General features: G+C 39.9%; 1 protein-coding gene across 2 annotated transcripts; it reads right to left on the bottom strand.

The window, feature by feature from the left end:
- LOC131609242 (GDSL esterase/lipase EXL2-like) lies at window positions 1-3,572 on the bottom strand. 2 transcript variants are annotated; one of them, XM_058880918.1, is made up of 7 exons: window positions 3,252-3,572; window positions 2,187-3,146; window positions 1,571-1,701; window positions 1,219-1,452; window positions 786-914; window positions 573-648; window positions 1-211 (listed from the first exon to the last, which is right to left on the bottom strand). In XM_058880918.1, exons 2-5 carry the CDS (start codon window positions 2,461-2,463, stop codon window positions 894-896), a joined length of 663 nt encoding a protein of 220 aa, XP_058736901.1. In that variant the 5' UTR covers window positions 2,464-3,146; window positions 3,252-3,572; the 3' UTR covers window positions 1-211; window positions 573-648; window positions 786-893. The 2 variants fall into 2 exon arrangements, with proteins under 2 accessions (XP_058736901.1, XP_058736900.1); XM_058880917.1 differs by having other exon boundaries at window positions 786-1,452.
- Window positions 3,573-12,370: the final 8,798 nt, after the last annotated feature.

Genomic DNA, 12,370 nt, shown 5'->3' with positions numbered 1-12,370 from the left:
TAAATACAAAAACTACTGCTAAAACAACAAGACCCAGCCTAAAAACCATCTGCCTGCTTCAGCATCTACAATATACTAAATCACCCTAAAACCGCAAAACAAATGATGTTACACAATTGAAATTATGGAGCTACCACCAAGAAAAAGACCAGCACAACGGAACACCGGCGGAGCTAAGATCCAACGCAGCTCCGAACCGAAGGGCACCATACTGCAAAGATCACCAAGCAAACGCCTCAGACTAATACAAACGACAGATTTGAACCGAAAAACTTCACTTGCAATAAAAATAGATAAAATGAATTTAGCATGATAAATGGAAATATATCTACCGTCATGAATGTAAGGTGGGGGATTGTAAAATTATATTTATTTAAATAACCGGTCATTGTCTAGGCAACTCAACCCGTAATTGCAATTTTTCATATCATACAAATTAATGTATCTATGCATAATTTCGCATTTCAACATATATATGAATATATACAGGTCATTATCTATGCATATATTCAGGTCATTATCTATGCATAAATTTTGTATTCAAATTTCAAGCAAATATCAAAATTCACCACCTTATGCATATATTCAAATCCTGAAATGTAGAGTAGGAACCATCTGAGGAATAATATAAGGTTGATCATCAGCCATCTGCAAAGAAAGCAGCAGATACGCCATTTGATTACCACATCACGGAGTAACATTGAAAGATCAAAGATGAATGCAGAAAGAAAAAAATGCTTTAAAGAAGTTCGAGGAAATCAGAACATAGATCTTTAGTATAGCACCTGAAGAAACCTTTCCAATCTTGTACTTTATGAAGCATAGTAGAGAAGTACAATATTTTATGCTATCTGACCAAAAGGTTGCAGTCTTTCCCGTTCTAGTAGTAGCTCTTATGCCAACTCATATCCATCCTGCATTGTCAGTTACATCGCAGTTCAACTTTCCTTATACCCGATTTTCTAGATACATACATCTGAAAGTTGCATAATGTTACTTTGACCCAACCAACCACGAATTCAATCTACTTTGGTTCTAAAATTGTTTGTACACTATGATTTGATTCACTAACCAAAAATAACGGTTCAGTTATTTTAACTTCAGTACAGTTTGGTTCGACGGTATAGTTCAGTTCCTAGTTTTTTTTAACAGCCTTAATAACATGTGTTGAAAAAATTAAAAGTGGATGAAATATTTTCGATGAAAGTTCAAAATTACCTTGTAGAAGCTATAAGCTGAGTTGACTAAGAAATCAGAGTAAGTAGGAAAATCATATTCCACTTGTCTCATATGAGACAAATAGTATGTGTTAGAAATATCATTGCTTCCTAATACCACAAAAAAGAGACTATTGGCTAAGATGAAATTTGTTCTATCTTCACCAACAAGTCTTTTAAGTCTCAAAATGTAATCTTTGAACAAGTATAGTTGTCCAGACATAGATATAGCTACCTGCTTAAACAGAGTAAGGAAGAATAGTTGATAAACAGAGTAAGGAAGAATAGTTCATAAATGAAAATACCAATTTTTTTTAGTAATATTTTTGGGGCTGATGAAAAAAAATGTTTACCTCTAATTTTGATGTCATAGGATCATATCCTGCACCACCAGATGCAAAGTTCACACCTGTGAGCAATTCACTAGGCTGCAGATTTGGATCCAAATATGCTGGTAGATACTCTTTTATTCCTAATTCTGAAACTGATAGTACAATTTAAAATTAAAAACAAAAAACAACTATATTAAAATTCACATCTTAGATTAAATTATTTAGTATTTCTTTTGTTTACTTTGGGTTTATCATATAAGCATTAGTAGCACTGCTTAAAATAGCTTCTTATGACATGTTAATAAACTATTTTCAGCTTATTTTCACAAACTATGGTCAAAGTCGTATTAAACTTTTATCTATAATTTAACACAGACAAATTAATTAGATGCACTATTTAACTACAATTGAACAATAACAAATATTTTATGAGATTCTATTTAGTTAGGACATTCTATTTGGCTACGATTTGTCACAAATTTTTTAATTTGACCATTTTTTTATAGAAAGAATTTATAATAAGACATAGACATGTGTTATAAGTGACCGAATCACTCAATACAATATTAAGATTTTAGCCCTTGTCATTTCGATTAGTAATTAAAAGAAAATGAGAGTAATATAAAACTTATGTTACCTATAAAATCAGACGGAACTTTTCCGTTGCTAAATCTTCCGTATGGAATTCCTCCTTTAAAATCTCTTCCATAAGGAGGGTAATTGCACCGAGACGGTGTTGACATATTGTTGTTATTTCCAGTATCCATGATTGAATCTCCAAACACAAACACCGTTGTAACCGAAACATTTGGCAGCAGTTTCAAAACAGCCTTTGTTTTGCAAAAAATAACTAAAAATATTGTCAAACGGAGAAATGTAGTGGAAAATAGATAAGAATGTGTTTGGAACTTCATAATGTATAGAAATGGTACACTACTAATACAACTGTATATAGTTTTTGTTTAGAAAGTTTTCTCCTTCTACTTCAATATCAATATGAATGTAGATCAATAATAATAGTAGTAATGACAAAAATTGAAGGGTATTTATTTGTGCTGTGATGAGAGATTGTTATGCAATGAAGGTAAAGTTTTGTCAGTAGTTTACTAGATTCAGTATGAATAGATTGAATTGGCATTAAATAAGTTGTGCGACTATGCCTAAAGACTTAGTAAGTGTTACTTTCAAGAAACCCAATTGGGTTGGTATAAGGACCCACGCTAGACATTAGTGAATTTGTTTTGTAACTTCCAATAATCAATTGCCACAAATTTTTACCAGGAACTCCTTGGTTCAATTCTGCTGCAGTGAATCTTCTTTCTAAAGCCAAGCATAAGATTAATGGGACTTCGAGTCTGCAGTACCAAATTCTTCACTTGATAGATGCTCTGGATTTTGCTGAGATTGTTGATAAGAATAGGGAAACAAATGGTTGTGCTAATGCTCTTGCTCAAGAAGGGAGAATTTTGAAAGAGGAGTGCCAAATTTTTTGGGATCCTCCTGATTTTGTGCTTCAGAATCTTAAGGTAGATTTAGAGGGTGTGTTTGTTGCTAGTCCTGTAGTGCAGTAGGTTCTTTTGTTTGGGCTTCGGCCCTCCTTATGACCAAAAAAAAAAAATTATGCATGGAACTCCATTCAGTTTGACTGGTAGGAGACTCTTTGAAACTAAAAATTGGTAAAGTGGATGCAAAAAGAACTTACAGGGTAGACTTAGAATTTGATTTTGTGGTTCCGGCGACGGAGCTATTTGCGATTCGATACGGCGTGGTGTTCATGGCGTTGAATCGGGGGAGATGGCCGCGTATTAGGCTGCCTGCGTCGGAATCGGAAGCGATTGCGGTGGCTGCAGGGTGGAGTCGGAGCTTCGTCGAAATGGATGGAGGTCGCGTCGGACTCCCGGCCGGAAACGCTGGCTGGTGGCTGGGAGCAGTCCAATCATGGGTGTTTAGGTTATCTCTATTTGATTTTTCTGAAATGCAAAATTGATTCGATGGAAATGAGAATAGAGTAAACCATAGGTTATCTCTGCAATTATATAGATTTTTTATTTATTTTGTTTAAAAAAATCATGAAATATCAATTAAGTAAGACAAATGGTCATTTTTTATTCGTCCATCTAAAACAACAGGGTACCTAACAAATGGTCATGAAATACCAGTACCCATTTAAAACAACAGGGTACCTAAGAATTTGCCTTTCTTTTTTAGTAAAATAAAAGTAGGAACTTGTAATAACAAAGTGTCCGAGATTTGAACACACGACAAGCTTGCAAAGGAAACATTTGCTCCGCTACGCCACTGCTGAAACATATGGAGTAGACATTTAACAAGCATTGTTTTCATTGGTTACTAGTAAAGGACTCATGCGTTCATACGGATCGCGCAAAATCGAAATAAATATTAAATAGTTATAAATAAAAAAATGTATATACAAATATATACGAATTTAAAAAAAATTAATGATAATTGTCACATAAATATTAATTTCATTTATTGAGTTGTAGTAATTGTCAATATATATATATATATATATATATATATATATATATATATATATATATATATATATATATATATATATATATATATATATTATGTTGAAAAATATGAGTATATGGTCTAATACACTTCACACACATATAAAATCGATTATCTACTCGTGTGTTTGCATGTATATAAAAGATATATGTTATGGACTGTCCCAATTACTAGGCATGGCCCAATCTGCTCATGCTCGCCGGACGGCCCAATATGCCTTGACCCAATGCCCTAAGGGCAAGAGAAACGTCATCTCCTCTGCCCTACGGTCGGGCTCGCTCCCTGAGTATGTCTAGGACAGCTAACCAACAGTGTGACCGACCAAGTCGCCTCCGCGCGCGCAACAGTTACACGTCCTGCTCCCCGCCGAGGAGCAGAACCACCCCTGCTCGTTAAACCTCTCTGCCAACCAGAGTTGTTCTTCTGCCCGACCAACGACTAGTTTCGGGCAGCCTCCCAGGATTCCTAAACATACTCCTAGATTTCTAGCAGTCGCGCGTTTTCGGTCTAGATCCGCGATCCAATCCAAAACGTGGACCAATGGCCAAGAGCTGAGGGACAATATAAAAACCCTCTCATTTGAGAGGGCCAGGTAACACAATTTCAAACTCGTGAAACATTCTCACGTATCTGTGTTCCTACTTACTTGCTCTTCGGAGTGCCTTGCAGGTGCACCCCCCCTTCTCCTCTTCATCAACACCGTGCAAACGTCTCTGGCCCACTTTCTAATTCCGACCACCCTGGCTTCCAAGAAAAGCAAAGAGAATCCTTAGGCAGAAACCCGACGAACACCTCCTCAAGATCGCTTAAGAAGCCTTTCACCCGACGAGACCGAAGACGTCGGGGATCCCCTGCTCGGTCTCCTAGCTTAAGCAACGAGGACGAGCCTTGCAGCCCGTTGTCAACATATATCTTGGCCACCCGACTACCCAAGGGGTTGGAGAAGCCTCCCCCTTTGGGCACATACGACGGCACTACCGACCCTGACAAGCACATAAAGAATATTTATGCTCTCCTCGACTATCATGGCATCAGGGGCGTGATAAAATGCAGGCTATTCCCCACCACTCTGAGGAAAAAAGCAATGACCTAGTATAAAAGTCTCCCCGACGGGTCCAACACGTCTTGGAGGCAGTTGGGGAGAACCTTCTCTCGATATTTCACAGCTTCTCGGGGCCACCCCAAATCTGAAGCGTCCCTTGAAGCCATCATGCATGGAAAAGATGAATCCCTTTGGGCGTTCATCGAAAGTTTAAATAAAGAAGTCATCCAAGTCTCCACGACGGACGGTGTGAAAAATATTTGCTCGAACGCGGCCTACACCCGCGCAGTGATTTTGCAAAATTCGTCGGCATAGAGACTCCCTCTTCTTTGGACGCCCTCCTCTTCAAGGCCCGGACATATATTCAATACGAGGATAAGTAGGCGGCCAACACCGTCCGCGATACCCGACAGTGGGAGAGAGCCAAAGTATCAAGATCAGAATACCCCTCGACATCCCATCAGGGAGGGGACAAGAAGAGGGACGATCGGACCCGTGATTCACGGGACTACAGAGGACTAGCCGGTCGGTTGCACGATTTCACACCCCTCGTGGCCTCTCGCAATAAAATCTTGTTTGAGTGCGCTAATGCCGAATTCAAGCAGGCCGGGGACCGTTTTCCTTGACAGAATCAAATCGCGACTTTATGAGTCTATCGGGATACAAACTGCAAGCGCACAGTCTAATCGCGTAGTTTTAAAAAGATATCGAACCCACAAGGACTGAGGATTAATTTAGTACGATCTATGTTATTAGGTAAGCTAAAGCTATGATTTCTTTGATTTTATAGGGAAACGAGAATTAAATATAGTTTGGATTAAATAATCAAGGATTAGACGCCGGTATGCAATAATTGGACTTCAGGGATTCAATAAGTCATTAGCATTATTTTAAGTATAAAAACACTCTTCAACAGAAGTTATTGATTGAAAAACCTATATCTCACACTCTCATGTTTATTGATTCGGATTATATTATCATATCTAAACGCTTGCTCTCGCACTCTCATTTAAAAACTGAAAATACTTTTTGAAAAACAAATAAAATCTAATTAACCAGAAAGTGCTCTCGCTATATTTAAAGTTAATGTTTGATTACTACTATCCGGTTAAAATCTCAAACTCTCATTGTCTTGATTTTAACCTTAGTCTGTATTTTACTCTCGTAACAAAACAATTTAATATTAATTATAAAAACCAAAACTAGAAAAGTATTTAGTTAATATTTATGCCAAATTATTGTTGAACCCCTTCGGTTATGTGACTTTACATACCGGTATCGGGAATTTCGCCGAACATATTTCCGAGTACAAACATGCAACAAAGAAGAGCTCCCCGACGAATCCCCTAATGTGAGCATTTTGCTCGTCCGTGCTCAGATGGGAAACTTCGACGTGCGCGGAATCCTGGATGACCAGGGAAGCTCGGTGGATACCATGTACTCACAACTCTTCTCGACACTCCAGCTCGATGAGACCCATCTGACTCCCTACGTAGGATCTGACCTACAAGGTTTCAACGGTGTCGTCACGAAAACTTGGGGCTACGTAGAGCTCATTGTCACCTTCAGAGCTGCTGAAACTACCAAATCCATCAAGGTCCAATTCTTGGTAATAAATTTCCCGCCCCTGTACTAATGTATCCTCGGGAGATCCACTCTCGTCGAATTGACTAACGTGTACTCTACGGTCCATCCAAAAATGAAGTATTACACCTCTAAGGGCCTCGTCGCCACTCTACACGGGGATATTGAGGAAGCAAGAAGATGCTTCGAAGTTGCATCAAAGGGACTAAAGTCCATCAACATTGCGAGCAAAAGCAAACCGTCCCTTCCCACCAGCTCAGAGGCGCCCAAACAGTTGCCCCATGTTGACTTCGTCGACCACGATAGCCGATTCTCTTGAGACTAGTATAGAGACTAGAAAGAGCACGAAGCATCATCGTCTACAACACGCAGTGATCAGGAGCTGGCAGATCCCTTTCGTCCTATCCTCGACGGAGACTTCGAAATTATCCTCCTCGGGGACGATCCTATTAGGGGAGTGAAGATCGTACCGGGCATCCCCGAACTCACTAGAAAACAACCGAAGGCCTGCTTCTCAGAGAACACAGACCTCTTCGCCCGGTGTGCCTCACACATGCCCGGACTTGATCCAGAGATTGCTTGCCATCACCTTACTTTAGACCCATCCGTTAGAGTCGTAGCCCAGCGTAGATGCCGACAGTCCCTAGAAAAAATGGAGGCTGCCGAGCAGGCTGTTAGGGATCTATTAAATTCTAATTTCATATCTGAATCCAAGTATACTACTTGGCTGTCCAGCATTGTATTTATAAAGAAAAGTAATGGAAAATGGCGCATGTGTATCAATTACACTAATCTTAATCGGGCTTGCCCGGAAGACGCTTATCTCTTGCCGAGCATAGATAAGTTCGTTGACAATTTTGCAGGTTTCAAACTTTTTTCCTTCATGAACGCATATTCTGGCTACAACCAGATCCCCATAGCAAAAGTGGACAAAAAATATACGGCCTTCATGACCGAATTAGGCAACTACTACTACTACAACGTAATGCTTTTCAGACTGAAGAACGCTGGAGCAACATACCAACGGTTGATGAACAAAGTCTTTCGAGGAGAGATCGGAGATATACTCGAAGTTTACATGGACGACATGATCGTGACGTCCCGATAAGAGTCCGACCATGCCACCCATCTAAAGAAGGTCTTCAACCAGGCTCGAAAGTGCAAAATACGCTTCAATCCTGAAAAGTGCATGTTCGGGATACGTGCAGGAGAGTTTCTCGGTTTTTACCTAACAGAACGAGGAATTGAAGCGAACACCGAAAAATGTCGGGATTTCTATGAGCTCTCGATACCGATCTCGAAGAAGTCGATTCAAACTATGAACGGGATGCTCACATCCCTATCCCACTTCATGGCGAAATCTTCCCTACACGCTTTCCCCTTCTTTAAACTTCTCGGGAAGGAGGCAGCCTTCGAGTGGACAGATGAGTGTGAGCGAGCCCTCCTCCATATCAAACAAGCTATATCTAAGCCCCATGTACTCGCTAGACCGAATAACAGCGAGACCCTGTATCTCTACCTCGCGGTCGCCTTCGAGGCCATAAGCGCCTTCCTCATACGGGAAACACTCGAAGGGCAAAACCCATATATTTCACGTGGAAAGCTCTACAAGGCCTCGAGCTCAGATATCAACAGATAGAAAAGGTAGTGCTGGCCCTCATAAACGCAGGTAGAAGGTTAAGGCATTACTTCCTCGCCCACACCATCATAGTGCGCACCAACCAATCCGTAAAACAACTACTGGGGCAACCGGAAATGGTCGGTCGAATGCTCAAATGGTCGTTGGAACTTTCCAAATTCGTTATCAAATACGAAAGCATAAAAGTCCTCAAAGTCCAAGTCTTGGCCGACTTCATCACTGAAATGATTCCACCAACGTCCCTGACCCAAGGGGCACGCAAATGGACAATCTTCGTGGATGGAGCCTGCAGCTCAACGGGGAGTGGCGCGGGCATCTTCCTCGAAAACATGGAAGGTGTCTTAGTCGAGGTCTCCTTGTCGCTAACCTTCCCAACATCCAATAACCAAGCAGAGTACGATCTCTTCCTCGCAGGCCTCCGACTAACAGAGGACTTAGGAGCAAAAGAAATCGAAATCTGCACTGACTCCCAGCTGGTCGCCCTCCAAGTACGAGGAGAATATCATGTCAAGAATGACACCTATCTGAATACCTCTCCCTGGTAAATGAAAAGATGTCGAAATTCCTTTTTGGGGAACTGAAACACGTCCCCCGCAAACATAACGTGTGGGGAGACGTCTTATCCAAGCTCGCGAGCACGAAGAAGAAGGGAGAAAATAAATCGGTCATCCAGGAAATCCCTCCCCTACCTAGCATCGAGAAAGTCGTGGTCGTCCTCGACGTGTATACTATCGGGACAACAACTGTTGGATGACTCCGGTATACCATTTCCTCGTGAAAGATGAAGTGTCGTTGGATCTAAAGGAGGCCAGTATAGTCAAACGCATGGCTTGCTCCTACGTCTAGGTCGAAAATAAACTCTAGAGACGGGGATTTAGCAATGCCCTCCTCAAATGTCTCGAGGAGTCCAAAAATCCCCCACGTACTATGCAAAATTCACGAGGGTATAAATGCCCAGCACCTCGGCGGTAGGTCCCTAGCACAAAAAGCATTGCGGGCTGGATATTACTGCCCAACCATGTAGCTAGACGCCAAAGAGCACATACAGAAATGCGAAATATGCCAGCGGCACACAAAGATGCTCCTCACGTCGCCCAACGAGCTCAAGACCCTTTCGTCCTCGTGGTCGTTCACGTGGTGGGGCCTCAACATCCTCGGGAACTTCATGGTAGGATCCAACCAGAGCATATAGCTCATCGTGGGAGTATACTACTTCACCAATTGGATAGAGGCGGAAGCCCTGCCCAAAATCACGACCCAAAACATCTTATGATTCTACAAACGCAACATTTTTGCCCGTATTGGCATCCCCCAAGCTATCGTCACTGACAATGGGACATAATTCACGGACAAAAACTTCCAAGAGTTCGTAGCCAAGCTCGGAACCATGCAGCACTTCGCTTCCGTCGAGCACCCTCAAACAAACGGTCAGGCAGAAGCAGCAAACAGAGTCAATTTACACGGCCTCAAACGAAGGCTCAACGAGATCAAAAAGAGGTGGGTCGAGGAGCTACACAATATGCTATGGGCCTACCAAACGACAACCCACTCAACCACCAGGGGAACCCCATTCGGACTAGCATATGGAACCGAGGCAGTGATCCCCGTCGAAATTTGTAACACCCTATTTTTATTAGATTTTAATTAATTAGAATTATTTGATAATTGGTATTGTTGTGTGTTTATTTAATTATTGTTTGAGTAATAATTATTTGATTTTGTGGTAATCTGTTATTTAGCTAATTAATAAATGTTAGAATTATATTAGAATTAGCTATTAGGCTTAGTAGGAATTATAATGAGAATAGTGGATGGGTTAAGTCCAATGAGATAATGAGAGTTAGAAGGGAATTTTATGAGTTAACCTAAAATTAGATAGAAAGATAGAAAGAAGAGTAGAGAAGAGAAGAAGAACATAGAAGAGAAGAAGAAGGAATTTGTAGATTTCTTGAAGAGGGTGAATTTAAGAGTAGAGGTAAGGGTTAGAATCCAAGTTCTTATAGACTATATGATTGGGTAATGTGTGTTGTTGTGATTATCTCTTCATCCTTGCAATTTCATGGAAACATAGAAAAGTTAGAGTTTATGAACAAATGCATGAATTTATGATTTGAAATGTGTTTTAATTGATGTTTGATGATGTTATGATGTTAGAAGATCCATAATATGTGTTATATTTGTGGTTATAACATGTATTCTATTGTTGTTCGTGATGGTTGATGTTTTCAGCTTGATTTGGTTAAGTTTAGGGGATTTGGGATGGAATTCGTATGCTGTTTTCTGTGATTTGGGATTTTTTGAAATCGCCAGTTTGCGCCGCGAACTTTGTTCGAGCCGCGAACTGCTTGGCAGAAACTCAGGAAGATTTGATTCACTCAGTTCGCGCCGCGAACTTTGTTGGCGCCGCGAACCCTGTTTTACAGAACTTTTTCCAAACTTTGAAATGTCATAACTTTTGAGCCGTAACTCCTTTTTAGGTGCCGTTTGAAGCATAATGAAGCTTAAATAATTGTCTATATGATAGAATAGAATGGATTGGAACTTGTTTGATTAATTATGATGATAATTGGGAATAACATTACCTATGTGTGTATGTTATGGATGAATCTTGTATGATCATTGTTCATGAATGCCTTATGAGATGTTAATGTCGCGAATTATGTGATTGATTGCTAAATGCTAATTGATGTTTGGTATTGGATTGAATGTCATGTTGTGTAATATTGTGCAAAGTTGTAAATATGTGATTGTGTAGTTTAAGAGATAGAGAGATCGTCTTAAATGCATGAGTCTTGTTTTGTTGCACACGTACACAAGCATGAGTCTTTGAAAGTGGCAATGTTGGGTAATCTCGCGAAGGTTATTTACTTGTCCTAAATCTAACGCCGAATGAGATTTGAAAGCTTAACGTGGAATGAGGCTTTTGAGGTGGTTATCTAGTCTATAGAGGAAAGACAATCGGCATGACCGGAAATGATAACGGATGGGATCCACATGCATGTTGCATAGAGTCACACTTGAGTTGCACGTGTCGGTGTGAATAATGTTTTGTGTGATTTTGCAATATGATTGACTTGGATTGATTATGTGATGAGTGATGCATAATGTGGATTTTATGTGATAGTTGTATACTAGATGACATTTCCTTAGTGGAATATAATTGTTGAATTAGTAATTAGATATAATTACTAGAATGATGGAACTTGGTGATTTAATGATGAAACATGTTAACTTTGTTGTATGGTTATAAAAGCATGTTTTTATGAAGAGTGATGAATTGTGAAATGTAAACTTGTTTATGTTGCATTTCCCATTATTATGTTTTCTATAAGAAGTTTAATTCTCACCCTTCTGTTTGAATGTTATCCTTCGTTGATAACGTGCAGGTTCCGACGAGTAGTAGCTTGTCCGAGGATCTAGCCGAGGAGTTCCTGAGTTTGTTATTGGATTAGGTAGCGAGTCATATGCTCTGATCATGTAACAGTTGGGGGGATTTTCTTTAGACTTATGCTCATGTTTGGATATTGCTATTTCCTATGTTTTGTTGGATATTCTGATGTATTTGTTTGAGATCTCGGATATGTTGTTTAAGGCTATGTGGCCAAGATTGTGGATTTCAAATTAGTATGTGGATTTAAATGTTAATTGGAATTTGGTAGATGAATATAGTATGGGATATATTCATTGAATCTTTTAATAGCAATTCAATTGTTTTTCGCAAGCGTTTATGCATAATGTATGGAAGCATGAGATTTACATTGTGTTACAATATGATCTTTGCATATTAAGAATATTGAATATTTTGTTTTAGATTTTCATTGTGATGAAAATAACATGTGACATCCTTTTTTCTTTATGCATGCTTACTATGTGTGATTGAATGATATATTTTGGGGTTAGAAAAGGGGTGTTACAAAATTCACATACCTTGTAGGCGGACAGAAGCTCCCATGGACACGGAAGATAACGACGAGGCCATAAGAGAGGAACTTGACCTGGTCGAAGAAGTCCGGTCGGG

The sequence above is a fragment of the Vicia villosa genome, linkage group LG6 (genome assembly GCF_029867415.1).
Source record: "Vicia villosa cultivar HV-30 ecotype Madison, WI linkage group LG6, Vvil1.0, whole genome shotgun sequence".
NCBI lineage: Eukaryota > Viridiplantae > Streptophyta > Magnoliopsida > Fabales > Fabaceae > Vicia > Vicia villosa.
The sequence above is the reverse complement of the archived record's forward strand: the minus strand, read 5'-3'. Positions and strand labels throughout refer to the sequence as shown.